The sequence below is a fragment of the Microtus ochrogaster genome, chromosome 10 (assembly GCF_000317375.1).
Source record: "Microtus ochrogaster isolate Prairie Vole_2 chromosome 10, MicOch1.0, whole genome shotgun sequence".
Taxonomy (NCBI): Eukaryota; Metazoa; Chordata; class Mammalia; order Rodentia; family Cricetidae; genus Microtus; species Microtus ochrogaster.
The window spans coordinates 55850770-55872036 of record NC_022016.1 but is presented as its reverse complement, the minus strand read 5'-3'; the positions used below and the strand labels follow the sequence as shown (position 1 = coordinate 55872036).

Below are 21267 nucleotides of genomic sequence, written 5' to 3'. Positions count from 1 at the left end.
GTCCTCTGGGTACCGCTACCTGTTGCTCATGCTTTGGATATGTGGAAAGTCTTATAAGTCACCAGAGGACTGAGCTTGATTCCCGCAGTGGGTGAACTACTTTCTGAACTGTCAGCAGGCAAACTCATTTGTGCCCTCTCCCTCTGGAGGCTGGCCACAGCCAGTGGCAGATCTCAGGGACATCTTACCTTATAAGGACCTAGCTCTGCTCCATGCCTCCCCCTCCACCCCAGTCTGGTGTCCGTCCGCCCCTCCCTCTGGAGAAAGCATGAGCCTGCAGAATGAAAGCAGATAGAACAGCAGCTCACATCATCCTAGACCACAGACCATGTGAGCTGGCCACCAGCTTTCCCAAACAAAACAAAGGCCCGAAGAGGTAAAGCCAGCCTTCGTGCTGCCAGTCACAGGGTATTCCTCTGTGGCTGGGGTCACTTGTGTCCTGCTCTCCCCTGGGGCTGCCTGTTCCTCTGGCTTGGCTGTGGTCAGATAGGGAACAGTATGAAATCTAAACAGGGACACTGAGTCTTGTAAATACACTCTCACACTTAGCCCTGCCCCTCTGGTGCTCTCTGAACACACGCCCAGGCACCTGATGAGTGAGTGGTGAGGGAAATAGGATCTCTGCCCTGGGACACACCTGGCAGGATAGACTACCTCCGACTTCTTGAGTTGTCCCTGTACTGTGGTGCCCACTGTTGCTTGCTTTGGGTGCCGGGCAGCAGAACAGTACCCCTTGAGTGGGGCACCCTTGAATGATGGCATGTGGGAGGATTGGGGAGGGCTGATATCTGCCTGGCTGCTTTGTACCTGTAATTATAATAAGACTGAGTAGCAAGGAGCCTAGGATCTAAACCTTGTGGCCTCTATGTCACCTGTCCTCTAGGTGGGACGCTCGTCCCTGCTGGTGGGGAATCTCAAGAAGAAGTATGCACAGGGGTTCCTGCCTGAGAAGCTTCCACAGCAGGACCACACCACCACCACTGACTCAGAGATGGAGGAGCCCTACCTGCAAGGTACGCACACAATTGCGGCGGGGCTCAAGGGCAGACCTCACGCTTCCCTTTTCTCGGTGTCTGTGGAGGAACCCTGAGCAGGGAACAAGTAACGTTCCTTCCCACAGAACATTTCCCCAGCACCTCCTGCGCCTCTCTTCCTGTAGAACAGAAACAGAAATAAGAGCCTTCATCTCCTGCCTCTCCAGCAACCACATGGTCTCAGAATTTCACTTATTGTAAGAAGTGAGGATCAGGATAGTACCAGGCAGGTGTGCCCCCTTTTGCTATCTCAAGAGCCTGAATTTGAGTTGGGAAGGCCTGAGGCACAGCTTGTGCAAGTCTTCTGTTTCTTTGGTGGTCATGGAGAAGGATGCTGACTCTGCCCACTTCTGCTGTGCCCCTGGCCCGCAGTTTGAAAGAGGCATCACCAAGACACTCTTGGGGAACTCTCCAGTGGGAGGCCTAACCCATGCAAAATGAGTGGGAGAGTCTGTTGTTTCTAAATGGGTACCACTCGATGTCATATCCACAGAGACATGGAAGAGGCAGGACAGGAGCTCCTGCAGTTGGATTGTCTCCAGCCTATCACAGTCTCTCTCCACACTCAGCTGTAGCACGATTAATAACCCCGAGACAGATATTGGGGTTAACCTGAAAGTCAGAAAGGCAAAACAGTCAGCCACTGGCTCTTATCTATAAAGTCTAAAATGGCAGTTTTGCCTCCAGGAATCCTTAGAACGAGACTGGCTGAGAGCTGTCTCCTCCCATTTTATATTCCTTTCTAGTGGTGGGATTAAAGGCGTTCACCCCTGCCACCCGGTTTCTATGGCTAACTAGCATGGCTACTGAGATTAAAGGTGTGTGTCACCACTGCCTGGTCTGGAAGACTGGCCAGGGCAGCTTTTTTACTCTCTGAACTTCAGGCAAGCTTTATTTATTAAAATACAAATGAAATACCACTAAACTCAGCCATTTCCATACTTTACAGAATCCAAAGAGGAGGGTACCCCCCTCAAACTCAAGTGTGAGCTCTGTGGACGGGTGGACTTCGCCTACAAGTTCAAACGTTCCAAGCGCTTCTGCTCCATGGCTTGTGCAAAAAGGTGAGTGGCCGGCCCCACTGCCATGCCCAGCCCTTTCTATCTCCAGGGTCCTCCTCCTAGTCATCATCTAGCTTGGATGCTGTAGGTGAGGCTCAATTCTCCGAGCTCCTTGGCCTGCCTAGTTAAAGCACTATATCCCAAGCATACCAGGTGAGTGCACTAGGCTTGGGAAACCAGAAGAACCTCCCCTGCTTTGGCTATGTCAGGGGAAGCATCACTGTCCGGGCACACAAAGCAGCTTGTTAGCTGGGCCCCAAGGGCAGCTGCCATGCCCTTAGGGGAAAGCCCTCCACAGAAGTAAAATTTAGCCCAGAACCACGGCAAGCTTTTATTCAGCCTGGAAAGAAATGATGATAAAAGGCACTGTCATTTATTGAGAAGCTTCTTCACAGTGGGCACGGTGCTCCAGATCTGTAATGACTGAGACAGGACTGATTTAAGGTGAGGTCAGCCTCCATTGTACAGTAGTAGAGTATATATATATATAGTAGGGGCTGCCTGAGGAGACCTTGTTTCAACCAAAAACAAAAGGAGACAGACAGAGAGAGGTAGCAGCAGAGACAGAGAAAGAAACTTGGAGCCAGGGGTCCTGCTAGTCAGTTGTCTGTTTTCAGAACATTTCTGCTAGGCAGCTATTCCATTGTCACCATTGTATTTCCTAGTGTGCCCTTTTTATGGGTTGGAAACTAAGGCATGAAAGAGTGGCTGTGCCCAAAATGACACAGCTGAGTCATGGGGATTTGGCTCTAACGTGCCCTCTGCTCTCTGTAGGAGCAGCTTGACCTTGACGCCCCAGAACCCAAAAAGAGCTCTCTAGGTTCCATCCAGAGGTGTTGTGAGCAATGTCCAGAGTTCCTGTCCTCAACCATGCTGACCAGGCTTTGCTGAAGGAGCCAAGGACTCTTGGTCAAGCTTTGCCAGGCCGCAGTCCAGCAGGACAGTGGACAGAATAGTTTCCTACCAACACAGTGTGTGGAAGCCACAGGCCACTGTGCTCTGAGCAGTTGAATTAAACATGTCACTGGCACTCCCTCTTGTCATCCCAAGACTGGTTTTAGAAGGTGACTGGTCTCATACCCTGCCTCTCAAGAAGGGCTCTGAGCTCAAGTGCCTTCCCAGAGTCTCAGTGATCAGCAATGTCCTGTGTCAGTTTGTACCCATAGACTCTGGTTGGCTGTTTGTGCCACCTAGAGCCCTGTTCTGACTTACTGCTCCTCCCCGCAGGTATAACGTGGGATGCACCAAACGAGTGGGACTTTTTCACTCAGACCGGAGCAAGTTGCAGAAGGCAGGGACCACAACCCACAACCGCCGACGGGCCAGCAAGGCTAGTCTGCCCACACTTACCAAGGACACCAAGAAACAGGTAAGAGCCCTGTTGAGCTTCCATGGCATGCTGTCTCCTCCAGCATGCTGCTCTCACCTCCTACAGGTCTCACTCACATCCAGCCCTCTCTGGGTCCCCTGTTAGGACCCTTTTCTTAGACCTAGGGGCCCATACCCTTTCCAGTAGTCTTAGCCTAGAATGACCCCACCTTGGGATTGCCATCCATTCTTGATTTCTTGGGTCTCACCCTGCTGGCCCTGTGGAAAACAGACTATTCAGGGTACCTCCATGTTATGCTGGGAGAGATGGCAGCCTCCACTTTTTCCCCTACTACCTTTTTGCCCCCTTGAAAACTAGAGCACTGAGTTGGTGAAGGTCTTCCCATCAGGAACATGGATATTCATCCATTAAATATTTTTTCCCAACAGTTCCATGCCAGTGATTCTGTTGGGCACTAAAGATCCAAGGGCGTAGTTTTGTTTTGTTTTGTTTTGTTTTGTTTTGTTTTGTTTTGTTTTGTTTTTCCGAGACAGAGTTTCTCTGTGGTTTTGGAGCCTGTCCTGGAACTAGCTCTTGTAGACCAGGCTGGTCTCGAACTCACAGAGATCCGCCTGCCTCTGCCTCCCAAGTGCTGGGATTAAAGGCGTGCGCCACCACCGCCCGGCCAACGGCATAGTCTTAAAGGAACTCACAGCCTAGCATGGCAGTCTTCATCCTTAAGTCGTTGGTGGTGACAGCGGTGGCAGGGGTAGTGGTAACTTTTATCTTGTACCTTGTTAAGAATCTGCTAAAGGGCTGAGAGATGGCTCAGAGGTTAAGAGCACTGCCTGCTCTTCCAAAGGTCCTGAGTTCAATTCCCAGCAACCACATGGTGGCTCACAACCATCTGTAATGAGATCTGGTGCCCTCTTCTGGCCTGCAGGAATACACGCAGACAAATACTGTATACTTAATAAATAAATATTTTAAAAAAAAAAAGAATCTTCTAAAAGTTGCAGTCCAGGATGTACATATGTGGGAAGTCCCTCTTGGTCGTCCAGATCACATAAGACACCACTACAGGACAGACTAAGAGCAGGTTGTTGCAGCACAGTGCTGAGGGACTGACTGTCCAAGGTGGGAGGGCAGGAAGACGGGGTGTGACCCTAGGAATAGGGAACCAAGCAGAAAAGGGAGCAGCACCTGCCTCCACCCCTGCTTGACGTGGGAGCGGTCAGTTCCCCAATCCTGAAGATCTCTATTTCTCTCTGCTCCCAGCCCTCAGGCACTGTACCCCTTTCAGTTACTGCTGCCCTGCAGCTGACACACAGCCAGGAAGACTCTAGCCGGTGCTCAGACAACTCAAGCTATGAGGAACCCTTGTCACCCATCTCAGCAAGCTCATCCACCTCCCGACGGCGACAAGGCCAGAGGGATCTGGAGCTCCCTGACATGCACATGCGGGACCTGGTAGGCATGGGACACCACTTCCTACCAAGTGAGCCCACAAAGTGGAATGTAGAAGATGTCTATGAATTCATCCGCTCTTTGCCAGGTGAGTTCCTTGGAAACTTAACCTGCTGGAATCATGGGAGTGAGGGGAGATGGAGACCTCACCTCTCTCCAGGAGGAAGCAGGACCCAGGGTGCAGAAGCAGGAACACAAGGCTCCTGCTTGTGAAAGCTTATGTTCTAACATAGCAGACTATGGAATACTTCATGACCACCATTTGAAACAGCTGCAGCCTAGGACGTAGTCTGTGAAATACATGAGCGTGGAATAGCTCTGTCTCTTCCTGCACAAGGTGGGAAGGAAGTCAGGAGGACTGTAGTGTCATGAGAATGAACAAGCTGGAGTGAGCTTTTTCAGGCTGAGAAAGAGCAGCTTGAGCAAGGACAAAATGTATGGTATAGTGGGCGCTGTGGATAGCCCTTGGCGTGGAGGCTAAGTGGATATGAAGTTGGCATCAACTTGGAAAGGCAAATTTTCTAGCATTCCAGTGTCTTCCAGGGGAACCCTGAAACTTCTTCCCTTTCTGCCAGCTTCATGCATCTACTTCAGGGCAGCAGTGATCTTGGGCACAGCCTGTGCAGGGGAGAGTGTGGTATAGAAATTGTAGGTGAGACAGAACTGGGTCCAGTTCTATCATTCTCACTTAACCTTGTGTATTTGTTGTCTGTCATGTGCCCTCAAGTTCGTGTAGGATGGTTACTTTTGTCCTGCACCCGTCTCGTGCTCCTTATGAAGATACAGCTTTGTGTCAGCCAAGGCCAAGGCTACTGCAGGTTGCTCCAGGGAAATAGAATCCTCTCTCCCATGGTTTGCAGGAAGGGGCTGGCTGGGCCTCTTATGGCAAGCATGGAAGCAGGTTTTCCCCATAGCTAGGAAATCCTAGAAAGCTATCAGAAGAAATCATACGCTGCCATTTCTACAGGATCTCATTGGTCGTACAGATGAGCTCTGCCTTTGGGGGAACCCACAGGCTGGCTTGGTCAGGGTTTCTACTGCTGTGATGAAATACCATGGCCAAAAGCAAATTGTGAAGGAAAGGATTTATTTGGCTTACATTTTCATATCACTGTTTATCATTTAAGGACGTCAAAATAGGAACTCAAACAGGGGAGGAACCTGGAGGCCACAGCTGGTGTTGAGGCCGTGGAGTAGTGCTGCTTACTGGCTTACTCCTCATGTCTTACTCAGCCCACTTTCTTATAAAACCCAGGACCACCAGCCCAGAGATGGCCTCACCCACAATGTGCTGGGAGCTGGCAGCTGGGGGCTGGGCCCACCCCCACCCCACCAGTCTCTAAGAAAATGCCCTACATACTTGTATAGGCAGAATTTCTCTGTGTCTCTGCAGTTGCTCCCAAATAACCACATGGAAAATTCTTATTAATTACAAGTGCTTGGCCAATAGCTCAGGCTTGTTACTAGCTAACTCTTACAATTTAAATTTAACCCATTTATATTAATCTACATTCTGCCATGTGGTGTTAACCTCTCTTTCATCTTGTACTTCCTGTTTCCTTTCCATGTCTGGCTGGCAACTTCTCTATCTTCACCTTTCTTCTTCCCAGTGTCTTTAGTCTGGTTCCCCGTCAGACCTCATCTTGAACAGCTATTGGCCAGTTAGCTTCTTTATTAAACCAATCATAGTGGCATATATTCACACAGTGTAAAGGAATATTACACATTTTCCCCTTTTTGTCTAATTAAAAAGGAAGGTTTTAACTTAAAAAATTGTATATACAACAAAAACGGTTATTAAGTAAGAATTACAATTACAATATCCAGACCCTTTGTATTTAGAAAATTTAGAGAAATACTCTATTATTTCTTATCTTTGCAAGTCTAAAGTTTTATACCCAATTTACCTTTTATCATAACTAAGGAAAACTTTAACTATGATTATCTAGTCTTCAACTTCGTCAAAGACCTCAGAAGAGTAACATGTTACCTAACAACAGGGACATCTGGCTGTCTGAACAGTCACCCAAAGTTCATTTGTAACATTGGGGCATCCAGCTTGGTCTATAGGCCTATTATATCTGACAGACATTCTGAGAAACAGGGAATTTTGAAGGACTATCCTACCTTGTTTTGTCTTTTTTGGACAGTATGCTGTCAGTGATTGAGGTGAGGGCAGTTTCTTTACCCAAATAGCTAGTTTTTTTTTTTAATATTTATTTATTTATTAAGTATACAATATTCTGTCTGTGTGTAAGACTGCAGGCACCAGACCTCATTACAGATGGTTGTGAGCCACCATGTGGTTGCTGGGAATTGAACTCAGGACCTTTGGAAGAGCAGGCAATACTCTTAACCACTGAGCCATCTCTCCAGCCCCCAAATAGCTAGTTTTTAATCATAAAAAAAGCAAACTCCATACAAAGGTTCTTTGATGCCCATCATATTCTTTTGTAGTAAATTGGTGCTGTCAGGAGCAGACACATGTCTCACTGTCATGAAATGCCTTAGGTTATTGAACATATCAAATGCCATATTCTGTAGGTTTTTGAAGTGTTTGATGTGTGTGTGTGTGTGTGTGTGTGTGTATCCATTTATGACCTTGAAAACATGCCTAACATGACTGTAAGTTTGACTATTATAGATGACTATTAATCTCCATTTCTTAGTTATACATTTTAAATAAACTGCATAAACACAATACCCTAAACAAGAGTAGAAGTGTGCATACAGTATAAAAAAATTAGCTTTAAATTTGTATCAATAAACCAAAATTCATACCATTATAAAATATTTTGAGATTAATGATTGATTTTTGTATTAAAGTAGATTCAATCATCTATCCTTTTCCTGTCCTGTGTCATATCTCCCTTTTTTTCCTTTAGAAAGAAAATCTTGAATTTAGCTCTTTTGTTTAGCTTCCCCCCTCCCCCCCACAATGACCAATAACAACATATAACTATGATAGTAAACCCTGGGTGGTGGTGGCACACGCCTTTAATCCTAGCGCTCAGGAGGCAGAGGCAGATGGATCTCTTGAGTTCAAGGCCAGCCTGGTCTACAGAGAGTTCCAGGACAACTAGGGCTACACAGAGGAATCCTGTCTCAACAAACAAACAATGATAATGGCAAACATTTGTCACCCATCTTTTAGGGGTGTGGGTGTTGTTTTTCTAGACTGTTTCCTGTTATCTGGGGGCTCTGGTGTCTTTGAGGAGCCCTGGGAAAATTTAGGATGATGATTTTTTTTTTTTTTAAATCTTGGCTGGAGTTGTTTTGTGAGGCTGGACCATCTCAGCCAGCAGCCTTGGAGCTGTCTTGATGCAAAACTCCAAGGAAACTGCAACAGGTATTTTGAGAGGCTGGGTCACCTGAACCATTTGTTTTCTTTGGTGTCTGGTTCCCTTGCGCCAAAATACATAAACTTTTAAAGGTAACATGCATGTCTGTATTAATACAAATACATATTATATGTTGAAAGTGTCAAAGATGATTCTTTGTTTTGTATTTGAGTAGGTAAAATATATGTTACATGTTTTGTAGGGCTTTTTTTCTCTCCCTTTTTTTCATTTTTGAAACCAGAATGTTTATTTTATGACAGATTGAAATCCTCAAGATGAACTGAATGCTGCAACAGCTGCCCTCTTGGGTTTAGAGGTTGTCCCTTCACGGAATCCATCTCTGAATATTTGATAGAAAATTTTTAGATGCCTCATCCACCCAGTCCTGGTAGTGTTTGTCTTTTAGCCTTGGTACTCCGGTTATATTTTCTCTTGTGTTTGGCAGGGTAGCCACATTTGCCACAGGTAGACTTTTGAAGGTGGTAGGCCTTGGAGCCACAGTGGTGGCACAACGTGTATGTCTTATTGCGGTGCTTTCCAAAGAATGACATTCCTTTTGTTATCCTGCTTCTGCCGCCAAGGCCAAAGAGACCAGAAAAGCCTTCTCTCTCTCCATCTCCCTCTCCCCCTCCCTCTCTCCCTCCCCACCCCCTCTTTCTCTCTCTCTTAGGTTTATTTCTTTATGTTTAGAGTCAGGATTTTCAGGGGGTCTTCCTCAAAACAAATCTGATCCATATAAATCTGTAGTGAATCTACAGCTTCTCATTTCCAGTGAAAATAAAAGCATAACCTCTCTCCCAAAGTAACACACCTTTTAAATTCCATTTTGAAGTCTAGATATTATAAAAATATATAAGTTGATTTAATCTGGCAGTTTCCATAATCCAGTGTTTCTTAGCAGTTACTGCTCATTGATTAGCAGTTACTGCTCATTGATCAGCAGTCACAATATTTAAGGACAGCATAATATATACGGGATCTAGAATCCCATGATTTCCCATCTTTACATGGATTTTTCTTTTATATTACTTTGTTCTCTTTTTAAGTATTCTAAACTTAAAACTATACATTTTTTGTGACTCTCTACTCTTTTTCTTTTCTCTCCCACATCTTTGTACATTTTTAAACACATTGTAACCCATTTGGAGGCCTTTTCCATCTGAATCTGTCTTTACTGAGCATCTGTATTGTTTTTGATCTCATGAGACAAATCTTAAACTGCTATAGTTGTTGCCTGCCTGGCTCAGCTTAGCGCATGGCGCATGGCGTTGGTGGTTGGCTCTTCCCCACCTTGGCTCCCTAAGAGCTTAGCTTCATGGTGGAGGTACCAGCAGGAGCCACATGTACCACCCCAGCTCTGAGAAGTTGTTGGGTCCATGCTGCTACAAAGTATCATGCTGCCCACTGCTCATTAACCCCATTTAAGTGTTTAATAACAGGGTCTCTTAAAGGAGCCATGCCTCTGTTTGCTAGTAGCAACCATAGCCTACTCAGGAAGAGGCAGCTACCAGGAAGCTGCGTTTGACTCGGGTTTTTTGTTTTGTTTTGTTTTTTGTTTTTCAGATTTTATGTGGATCTACATTGCCAGGCATTTGGGCACCATTTGTAGGCAGTTTCTCTGTGTCTCGGCAGTCACCCCAAAATAACCACACAGACACTTGTTATTATTACAAATGCTCCACCAGCAGCTAATGCTTGTTATAGCTAGCTCTTACAACTTAAAGTAACCCTTTTACATTAGTCTACATTCTGCCACGAGGTGTTACCGCTCTTTCGTCTTGTACCTGTTTTCTCTTGGTGTCTGGCTGGCAACTCCTTTCTCTTCACCCTTCTTCTTCCCAGTGTCCTCAGTCTGGTTCTCCCAGACCTCATCCTGTCCAGAGGTCAGCCTCATTTATAATTAATACTTAGTTTCTGAGTGATTTTTTTGGAAAGAGTTGACATAACAGCTAATTACGGTCCTGATGAAAAACTCCACTTAAAAATGGTGCCCGCCGCCCTTCTTCTTCCCAGTGTCCTTAGTCTGGTTCTCTTGCCTAACCTCATCTGTCCATCTATTGGCCAGTTGTAACATGAATAATAAAAGATGTAATCCCAGAGGCAGATATTGGGGTTAAAGCTGAAGATCAGAGAATCAAAGTGGCCAGCCACTGGAGAGTTCTCACCTCTACCAATGCTCAGACCAAAGGGGCAGTCCTGTCCTCAGTTTGCACTGTTCCTTGGGCTGCATCCTCAGACTCACTGAGCTCCTCCTAGCCCTAGCCCTAGCATGGGGTTACAGGTGTGAGCTGTTTCTCTTAGACAGATTCTACCTCACACAGCTCAGAGTGGCCTTGAGTCCTGGGATTAAAGGTGTGTGCTATCACTCCCTGACCTCTAGAGGCTTAGCTTTACACTCTGATCTTCAGGCAAACTTTATTTATCAAGACACAAATTAAATATCACTATAGCCCAGCTTCTTTATTATACCAATCACAGTGACATATGTTCACATAATGTAAAGGAATATTCCACATGCCTGATCTGGAGGCATTTTCTTTAGCCAAGCCTGGGCATGGAGAGCTCTGTCCCTGATGCGTAGGTGTGGTTCCCTACTCTAGAGATCCAAGAACTAAGACAGGTTGTCTCCTGCCCACCACACCCCAGTATCTTGTAGGTAACTGAGGGAGAAACGGAAACAGGCAGGCAGCTCTGACCCACAGCAGCCCTGGGCAGCCCTTGCTGCCATTTCCTTTGGAGTATTCCAAGCCTTGAATGACTCTTACCCACCCTCAGAGTCACCCACCTGCTGTGACAGGCAGCCAGGTGTTAAGAGCAACTTAAATTGCAGTGCTTTTTATTTTCTATTACCTCTGAGCTTTTCAGTCTCAGCTAGCAATATTTCTTTTTTTTTTTTTTTTTTTTTTTTGGTTTTTCGAGACAGGGTTTCTCTGTAGCTTTGGAGCCTGTCGAACTAGCTCTTGTAGACCAGGCTGGCCTCGAACTCACAGAGATCTGCCTGCCTCTGCCTCCCGAGTGCTGGGATTAAAGGTGTGTGCCACCATCGCCCGGCACCTAGCAATATTTCTGACAATATAGTTTTCTTAAAATCCTTATAGTTTCTGAGTCTTGTTGGGGTTCATTCCATCATACAAAAAACATACCCCAAATCCTCTTTCAGATAAGCCTTTCTGTAATGTTGGGCTTCTTCTGGAGCCCTTAGGGTTCTTGGGAGTCCTTCAACTGATCAGAATCACTGAAGCTGGCCTGCAACTACCAGGAGAGCTCTTCTCCTCAGAGTATCATGTCAAGTCTTCAGGAGCCTGGGTTTTCTTTTCATTTTAGGGGGTCTTTTATTTTGATTTTATTTGTTTGTTAGTTTCTTTGTTTTTTTGAGGGTTTCTCTGTGTAACCCTAACTGTCCCAAGAATTTGCTCTGTAGACCAGACTGGTCTTGAACTCAGAGATCTGCCTGCCTCTGCCTCCCGAGTGCTGGGGTTAAAAGTGTGCACCACCACACTGGAAACTGTTTTCTAATCCTGAAATGCTAAGGACTTCCTGATCCAGCAGATACTGACCATGGTACACAGAACTGATTTTTCTTTCCTTTCCCTTCCTCTTCCTTCCTACAAGAAGGCAGGCAGCACCCTCAGCCTTCTACCTGAAAATACCGGAATGTCACACTTCATGTCTACCTGAAAATACCGGAATGTCACACTTCATGTCCCCAGTCCAGTGCTGCAAAACTTGCTGCTTCCTAGCAGGATACAGTTAAATCCCAACCCCTCCAGCCCCCCTGTAGCAGTTCCTCTCTCTCCATTAAGCTTCCAGCAGTTTCCCCTGGGTTATGGGACTTCTGCTCAGGATCCTAGATCACATTAGGCAGTCACTGTACTCTGCTTGGCCTATCTGTTGCTGGCCCCAATACTAGGCCATCCCTACATGTTCAAAGTTTTTTAACTCTAAGGCTTCAAAGTCTGTTATCGGTGTATTGCTGTGAGACACTCTAAAGCTTAGTCTTAAACAGTAATGACCCCTTCATTGTGTCAGAATTGTGAGGGTGAGGCATCTGCCATGGCTCAGCTGTGGTTTCAGTGGAGGGCATCCTCATCCAAGGAGCTCAGTCACATGACAACAGGCCTCTACTGTTAGCCAGCATCTCTTCAGAGGGGGCTGATGGAGCGTTCTGACATGGTCAGTTTGCTCTGATATAAGTTACCTGCAGGGGTAAGGGAACAAACAGCTGCTGTCCTTTCTGTGAGGCCTCGGTGGCCCCTAGCTTCCCCTCTGTACCAGCTCAACACCTAGGACAGTAGTTAGGGAGGGAGAGGTGTGCCCAAGGGTGTGCCTAGTGAGGGCCACATCTTGACTTCCTGCTTCAGTCGTTTAGCCTGTCAGGCTTTAAGACAAGACCAGCAGTACTGCCCTCGAAGTACCTACCATGTGAGGCTTTCCTGAGCCAGGGCTTGTCTCTAACTGCTGCTGTTATCTGCGGTCTTCCTCAGGTTGCCAGGAGATCGCCGAGGAGTTCCGTGCCCAGGAGATTGATGGGCAAGCCCTACTGCTGCTCAAGGAGGACCACCTGATGAGTGCCATGAACATCAAGCTGGGGCCTGCCCTGAAGATCTATGCACGCATCAGCATGCTCAAGGACTCCTAGAGCCTCTGCCGCCTGCCCGCTGCCCCAGGGCAGCCAGGGTTCCTGCCCCAGGTGGGCACCACCTCCTCATGAGCAGAGCCACACAGACATTCCTGAGGAGCCCGAGATATGGCCAGTTGGAGGGAAGGGGCTCTCACTAGGGTGCAGCTGTGAGGAGGTCTGAGTGCCTCTTCAGTGGCTCTCAGGGGCCATTTCTGTGGGAAGGGTAGAGAGGTAGGTGGCACAGAAGATGGGGCTTTGCGCTTGTAAATACTAATAGCACTGGCTTCCTCCAAAGTCCCAATGTTCTAGCCCCCCTCTAATCCTTTCTCTGTCCCCCATTTTCCAGGGGGTTTATGGTCAGGGCTCCCCAACCTGAGTTGGGTGACTTCCAAGGGCAGCCAGCAGGCCTGGACAGAGGTCTTCAAGCCTTTGCCTTCTCTCCCCTTCCCCTTCTTATCCAGGCCTGGTTAACCTTCCGTTGTCAGCTTCTCCCCCTTCAGCCTGTTTCCACAGCATCCAGGGGTTCTGCCCCTGTACCCTCTGCAGGTGGAGAGAGAGAAGCTGGGCCCAGTTTGGCCATGCCTGCTGGCACAGACGCCTTAACGCTGTGTGTATGACTGTGTGACTGGGAGCCTGGACTGACAGGCCATGAGCTGCCCTCTGGCATCTCCAGGTGTTTTGTAGCAAACAGCCACTTAGTGCTTTGTCCTGGACTCCACTCAGCCTGAGGCTGGGGAATAGAAAGAAAGGGCAGACCCCAAGAGTTGGAGGTTAGAGGTCCCCTCCAGGTGGCAAGAGGTTTCTGGGAAGCTCTCCTCATACCAGATTGGTAGTGTGTCCTGCTGGCTGGCAAGCAACATAAGGAAGCTACAGGATGTAGACTATATGGCCAAAGGCCAAGCCTCCTGTGACTTCGCCTGCCTGCCCACCCTTACACCCCCACATGGGAGGGGGGTGTAACTAAACACTGGCTGGAGGCACTGTGCAAGCAGCCTTTGGCCTTCCACTCCCACACTTGCTTGTAAAACTTGTATAGCAGTAACAGCTACCTAAGGAAGGACCAGGCGCCTCTGACTTATCCTGTCCTTACCAACTCTGGGAAGTCAGACCCTTCCCGGGAGGGGCGGGCACTTTCTCAGCTTGCCCTGCCCCCTTCCCCATACCCCCAGGCAGGGTTGGAAATGAAGGACTTTTTTAACCTTTTGTTTTGTTTTTAAAAAATAAATCTGTAAAATGTGCCTCTTCTGTGGCTTTCTCCCAGGGATGCCTGTGTGCCTGAGTTTTTGTTCGTGGGTGAGGAAAAGAATGGGCCTGGGTTGGGGAAGGACGGCTGCCTTAACCGAGCAGTGTATCCATGCCACCTGACTAGGACTGGGTCATTTCATTGCCTTCACCCCAAATCAACACCCCTTAAAGTGAAGATGCTGGGCCCCTTCATCTCTGAGCCTTCCTACCTGCTTTTCCCACCAAGGCCAAGTGGAAGGCTAACATTATCAGTAACGCTTGAGCCAGAACCCAGACTCTGCTACCTCCAGCAGGTCTGCTGGAGCTGTGCTACACAGAAGACACAGCTGTAGCTCACTCAGCCCTCGCCAGGCATCACGTGTTAGTCAGACAGTAGAGGAACAGGTGCAAGCCTTTTAAAGAGGAAAGAGAGCGGGTGATATCTGATAATAAAATGATAGTGGTAATATGTGCAGGGACAGAAGTCATGGAAACTGGCCAGACTGAGGGAAGGCAGCCAGGTGGTAGCTGGGGTTGGCTCTGTGCCTCTGGGGGTACCTGTTAAAGTGTGATTACCCCCTAGAAGAGACACTGGCTAATCCTCCAGGGAGACCAAGACCTGGAAAGCCTGGTGTCCCAGAATTGGGAAAGCGAGGAAGCTTGTGGGAGAAGTAGCGTGAGTGGAGTGAGCACAGGGAAGCCCCCTAGTCAAGAGAGCCTTGTACTGCAGGCCGTGTGCAAAACCTGGGTGGCCAGTCTTGCCACTTGGACCTCTGTTTTCCTTGTTGGGGAAAAATAAAAACATCAGGTCCCACTCATGTTTGCTTATAAGTATGTGATGGATAGGAAGCCAGGGCTACTCAGAGAAATTGGTGAGTTTCAGTCGGCTGAGTTGTCCATCACTTCAGGTGAAAGGACCTGGTATATCTCATGGTTGACTTTTATATTTTGAGACAAGGTTTCATATAGTCACAGCCTCCTGAGTGCTAGAGGGGTGAGCAGCACTCCTGGCCGCTACTGTAAATTTGAAGGCTACATTGTTAAATTTTTATTTGTTCCTGGTATTGACACTACATAGACTTTCACAACTGTTTGTTCATGACCCACAGTTTAAAAAACTTTTTCTGCCAGACATGATGGTGCTTGTCTTTAATGGCAGAAGCAGGTGGATCTCTGAGTGAAAGGCCAGCCTGGTCTACAGAGCAGGTTCCCGGACAACCAGGAGTACTCTGAGAAACCCTGACTTGTAAAATTAATACTGCCCGTGTAAGCTACACAGCCATGATTTGATGTGGCTCTTAACCTGGGGACAGGCATGAGCACCCTTGTTACTGGAGAAGCAAAGGGCTCCACACGGAGTGAAGTTGCCCAAAGTCACAGTGCCCAGTGCTTTTTGACGTAAACTGGTGGTGAGTGCTGCACACAGCTTTCCCTGGGTGAGAATGCAATATCCTGTGTCACAGATGCTGCAAATCTGTTACAGCCCTGACTCTAGCCCCTCCCGGAAACAAGACCCAAGGGAGAAAAGAGAAGCCCATACACCTTAGGTCTTGGGTCTTCTGTGGGTGGGTCAGTCTGGCCTCCATTCCACTCCTTCTAAATGATTGGTCCCAAGGGACTTGCCAGCCCCACCCCACCCTAGGATTGGTGGTAAACCCCACCTCCAGGTTAATGGATTTATTGGTGTTACAACCCAGATTGTTTCTGTCATGTGGTTTAGGAGGCAGAAGTAATTGCTTTGTCCCCATACCTTGTCCGTCACTTCTACTGCGTATGTCATTTCTTCAACCTCTCTTGGATGAAGAGATTTCATGACAACTGGTTCCTCCCAATGGCTCTCAAGGGATTCAAGTGAGTAGGTTCAGTGCCTGCCGGGTATAGGTACAGGCTGATTCACCCGAGAGGGGCTCAGTTGGTAGAATTGCTGAGGGAAAATGTGACTCCAAGAACAAGAGGTGACCTGGTGATGGCAGAGGCAGTGGCACACGCCTTTAATTGCAGCACTCGGGGAGACAGAGGCAAGTGGATCTCAGTGAGTTCAAGGCCAGCTTGGTCTATGTAGCAAGTTACAGGATAGCCAATTCTACACACAGAGAAACCCTGTCTGGAAGTTTGAAGGGGAAGAGGGAGGAAGGAGAGGGAAGCTAAGGAGAGTGCTTCTTCCTTTGTCCCCAGGGTGAGGCAGAGATCCAGGGCCTAAAGCTACACTCTCTCCCCCCATCAGAAATCAGGGAAAGGGACAGAGGAATGGAGCTTAAGGAGCTACTGAGCTGTGTTCTCAATGAGCTGGTGCCCACAGGTCCTTCAGCAAAGTCTGACTGTGATGTCAGGTCACGCAGACACTTCGAGAGTAAAACTCGAAACTGGTGCCTAAGAGGGGAAGGATGGTAGATCTCTACAGGCATCCCACCCCAGCCTGGGTCCCAGCTCCCTCCCTCACCTAGTCCTTTGGGCCACTCAGGCCAGCTCTGCCTGGATGCCCACACGAAGGCCTGGTGCCCTGGAGCCATAATCATTGGCTCCCCCACTCTGGTGTGTTAGAGGACGAGGTGACTGGCATTCACTGGGGACACTGAAGTCCATGCCAGCCTTCCCTTGCTTCTGCCGCAAGGCTGCCAGCATTCCGAGTGGGCTGCGGACAAAGTGGGAAGGGGCAGGCTTCTCAGGAACCACGCTAGCTGGAGACATGGCACTCAGGATCCAAGGACCTTTGTGAGAGGAGCTGGGGTCACACTGAGTCCCTCAAGGCTCAGCCCCAGCACCTACAGCCACTTCCTGAGCGAATAGTTTTCACCCGAGACCAAGTTGTCTCCTCACTGATGGAATGGGGCAATCCAGATTCCTCTCTGGGCACTGTGGTCAGACTTCGCCGAGACCTGGGAGTGTTCTCTGCAGAGTGTCCAGCCCTGTCAGTGCCCAGGATGAGGAATAAGCAGGGACTTAACTTCTGGAGCAAATGGAGTTTTAGGCGAAGGAGTAAGGAGTTGGAGAAAGAAAGTGACATTAAAGCCACAATTCATTACTTCATTCACTTCTAACAAATGTTTGCTAATGTCGCCAATTATGAGGCAGGTTCTGGAACTTGGTGCCAAGACTCTAAAGCCTACTGGGGCAGTAAAGAGTTCCTAGAGCAGACAGGGTTAGGCAAGGGCTAAAGGGGAAGTTTGGTGAAGGTAGAGGTGTAGGAAGGGGGACCAGGTGTCAAGGAACTGGAAGACGAGTGAGTGACAGGAGGGAAAGGTGTTATGGCAAAGATTATCCCTGGGGTGACAATCCCAGTGAGTCATGGGAAACCCAGAAAGCTTCATGGTGGGGGCTGAAGGTTGGCACCCAACAGCCCGACTGGGGAGTTGCCCCCCAAATCCAGATGTAAATCAGTGAGATGGAGAGGATGGAGCAGGCAGGTGGGAGGGGAGCTTCTGCTTGGAAACAGGAGGCAGACAGCCATTGTAAAGGGAGACCGGTTCTGGGGCCAGAGCAAGCAGGAAAGAAGGGATGGGGTGGGCCCGAACACGCAAACTGCAGATTGAGATGCTGTGAGCTTGCTTGAAGTGTGTTGGGGGACGCCTGGGCAGACAGCAGTCTAGGGGGATACAAGATAGCTGTGGCCATTGCCCAGGCAGAGGGCTGGCAATACAGTGTGGTACATCTCAGAAATCATACACTGATCAACAGTAGTGGGGCCTTATTATGCAGGGATGGACCCAATTGAAGGGCATTGAGTCGAAAACAATCTTAAAAGGCCCCACCTCTCTTCCCTGAACTTCTCAACCACCATTACCAATCTGGAGCATCCCCCTAAATCCACCTGTATAATCTGTATATAGCAGCCAGCAGCTGAGCTCCCACAGCATGCTGTATTAAGTTGAATAGAAATTAGATTTAGTGCTTAGACTTTGGCAAAACAGGCAAGGAAATATGTCAGTTTTCATACTGGTTACACATTAAAAGAACATTTTGGGTAGGTTGGCATAAATCAAAGTAATTGGTAAAAATTAATTTCATCTTCACCTTTTTAATGTGGCTACTAGGAAATGTAAAGTCTCCTGTATGTATCACATTTGCCCTAGGGGGTTTTGCTCTCCTAGCATTCAGTAAACACGAATACAGCTCTTACGGGGGGGGGGCACACCTGTAGGCACACGACATACTAGGGGAGAGGCTCTGCCCACAGACGTGAGACCTGCCTCTCCACGGAGGTCTAGTCTGGTCTCTGTTCCAATGTGCATGCACCCATTAACACTTCTCACTGGCCACACTGACCTCCGCTGTTAGACACACACACACACACAGTGCTGTCACTCAGACCCTGCTGGGCTTGTGTATGTCCATATCTTTTTCCTACCGCTTCCTATTAGCTAGTTTTTTAGTTAGTTTGTTTGCTTGTTGTTTTTTTTTTGTTTTGTTTTTTTTTTGCGAGCATACAAAAACATCAGGTTCCACTACGGCGCTCTCAGACAGACCTGTCATCAAAATTCACTCATTTTTATCTTCTTTCTTCTTCTTGGTCCCCTCCTCCCCACAAAGACATATTTCCTTTTTCTTTTTTTATTATGTGTGCGCATGAGTGTGCTACAGTGCATACGTGGAGGTCAGGACAACCTGTAGGAGGAGTCAGTCCCTTCGCATCCCCTTCAACACGCAGCAAGCACCACCACCATTCCACCAGCCGGCGTGTGCTTTTTCGAGTCCTGCTCGAACATTCTTGGGCTGTCTGCTGTGTAGACTGGAGATCCCGTGACAGGAAGGGGTGACACTGATGTGCACCACAGTGCACAGGCCATGATTCGAAGGCCCCTTCAGCTCTGCGAGATGTGGACTTTATCGTGCAGTTAGCGGGAGCTATTCTCTATTCCTTCATTTAAAAATCAGTGCAGTTTATGAAGACCTGAATTTGATCTCAGAACCCACTTTAAAAAAAAAAAAAAGGCCGGTGTTAGTCAGGTGTGGTGGCAGCTGTCTGTCAACTGCAAATCTTTGTATCTTCAGCGTCCATCTGTCTATTCTTTATAGCCCAGCTTTAGGAAAATTGCCCATACTCCTCCACGCCCTTTTATTTATATAAGCTCCCCCTTAACATCGGCTTCCACCCCTCACCGGACACGGACATACCCAGCACCTGGCCTGGCCTCTACCACCTCCATGCTCTCTCCCATGACATGCCTGCTCTTCTGGTGAACCCCAGAACCCTCTGGTGAGTTCTAGGCCTTACCTCCCAACCAGACACAGTTTGACCCTTGGATCCAGATCCAGATGTCTCTGCCATCGGTGGCCACACTCTGCCCATCCTTTTCCAGCCCCTCACTACTTTTCCCCACTCAGCAGCAATGCTTGGCCTCACACCCCAATAACTCCTGGGCCCTAACTGGGTTTCCTGTCTATAGTCATGCCCTGCCACCCAGTCACCATGTCGAGAACCAAAGTTCTGTCTAAGTATGAAGTTGCGCCAATACCACCCACTCACCCCCATGCAAAACCTTTCTTTAATGGGAGTCCCCTGGGTGCACCGGTGTTTTCCAGGAGGCTGCCTTTCCCCACATCCCTGTCGAAATAGCTTGTAGTTTTCTGAAGCCAGGTTTACAAATCCAGGTCCAGTCCTCCAGGAAGTCCCGGAAAGCCTCCTGGCTTCCTGCTTCCCCTTCCAGGCTGCTGTCCTTCTGCGCAGTCCTTCCCAGGATTCACTGCGCAGGGCTCGGTTCTCACTCCACATTCCTCAGTGTGACCACATCATCCCCACTCCCCATCCTGAAGACAGGGCCTTTCCTACCGGCTCACCCACCTTGACATCTTGGACCTAGCAGAAAGCTTGGCCACACTGTGACCAATGATGCCAAGATAATAGCCAAGTAGACACTGACCAACAGATTGACCTGGGGCTGGCAACCCACAGGGGCAAGGACGGAAAGGTAAGTAGCTGCCCAAAAGGCCAAGACTCCCCCAGCAGGCCAGGAGCCCCCTTTCCCACTCTGTATGCTGGCAGCCTGGCATCATAGCTTTCTTTGAGCTTGCCTGCTTTTTGTTTTGTGTTTGTGATCATTTTATAAACAAAACCTAAAACCTGTCCTGGGTTCTAATTTGTATGTCTTTGCCTACTAGTAAAGGTGAATGTTTTTCCATGTATTTGCCTACTAAATGTGCTTTTCTCCCTTTGAGGATTTAGCTGCTGGTTTGACAAACACTGTTGAGGGAAGTTGGTCTTTTAGGAGATGGCTCTAGGAGCAGAATGGGGATTGAGGTGGCTAAGGTCACATGGAGGCTACAGAAAACAGGAAGGACAGAGACAAAGAGGCCAAGGGACGCCAATCTGGGCGCTACCAAGGTAGGTGAGCGTGGAGGAGGGAGGGGTGAGGCTGCATGCAGGTCTCTGGCTTAAGTCACCCTGTAGGTACCCACATCTGCATAAGGCGGGCTCTTTGAGTAAACCTTAGGCTCAAAAGGTGTGGAGCCAGTCCAAGAGTTAAGGGAATCTGATATGGAAGTGGCCTTCCTGAAAGAGACCTTAGGAAGCAGTGGGGAGTTACAGGGCAGGCGGAGAGGGAGAGAGACTGTCAGAAGGAAGAGGCCATAGCAGGAAGTGGCCTATCACTGAATGCCCTTAGCAGCTGAAGTTCTGTGAGTTCCGGTCATCTAGCTGATATTGACTCCAAATTCAGGTTCGGTCTCCGAGGGTGCTATTCCCGTTATTCCATCTCACTGATGAAGACTGATGCCCAGAGGGCCAGAGTGCTAACAAAAGGTGTTCCCAGAGTGCTCTCCATATCTGTCCTTCACTATGGGGCTCTCACAGAAGACAGCTAACTAAGGCCACCCTCTCCAAGCCAGGACCTTAGAGCTCAGTGAAGGAGTAGCAGTCCTAGGAGAACAGGCCACCACCACCATGCTCCGCACTCCAGCCAACAAACCACAAATCCTTTCTCCTCTTGGGCTCCCCCCCCCAGCCCCGCACAAGATCGGCCTTGTTATTCTTTCTGTCTTTCTTGTCTGCGGGGTTAGAGAGTGGAGACATTACGCGAGACACACGGCGGTGCGGGGTTAGGAAGGAGACACGAACACACTGCAGTCCCACGTGGGTGCACTTTAATGGGGGAGGGGTAACAACAAGTAAGGGACGGGTGTGCAGAGATGAAAGGAGAGAGGGGGAGAGAGAGGGGAGCTCGTGGTGACCCCTGTTTTTAACGGGGAACACAAGGGCATCTGGGAGAAATGTATC

At 48.5% G+C, this 21267-nt stretch overlaps 2 protein-coding genes and 1 pseudogene across 4 annotated transcripts in view; 2 read left to right on the top strand and 1 right to left on the bottom strand.

The window, feature by feature from the left end:
* The window catches only part of Phc2 (polyhomeotic homolog 2), a 64678-nt gene extending 50585 nt beyond the window's left edge, over window positions 1–14093 (top strand). For both annotated transcript variants that reach the window (XM_005353214.3, XM_005353217.3), the window contains 5 exons: window positions 884–1013; window positions 1984–2098; window positions 3323–3464; window positions 4683–4959; window positions 12697–14093. In XM_005353214.3, the coding sequence (XP_005353271.1) occupies window positions 884–1013; window positions 1984–2098; window positions 3323–3464; window positions 4683–4959; window positions 12697–12851 (819 nt within the window). In that variant the 3' untranslated portion in view covers window positions 12852–14093. The remainder of the gene's footprint in view (window positions 1–883; window positions 1014–1983; window positions 2099–3322; window positions 3465–4682; window positions 4960–12696) is intronic.
* LOC106143895 lies at window positions 8459–11880 on the bottom strand (annotated as a pseudogene).
* A 1795-nt stretch (window positions 14094–15888) lies between the features above and the next one.
* The window catches only part of A3galt2 (alpha 1,3-galactosyltransferase 2), a 12932-nt gene continuing 7553 nt past the window's right edge, over window positions 15889–21267 (top strand). The window contains exon 1 of one of the 2 annotated variants that reach the window (XM_026782266.1): window positions 15889–15908. In XM_026782266.1, coding sequence (XP_026638067.1) covers window positions 15889–15908 — 20 coding nt within the window. Of the gene's footprint in view, window positions 15909–20263; window positions 20377–21267 lie in introns of those variants that run through there. The other variant, XM_005353213.2, reaches the window with a different exon arrangement.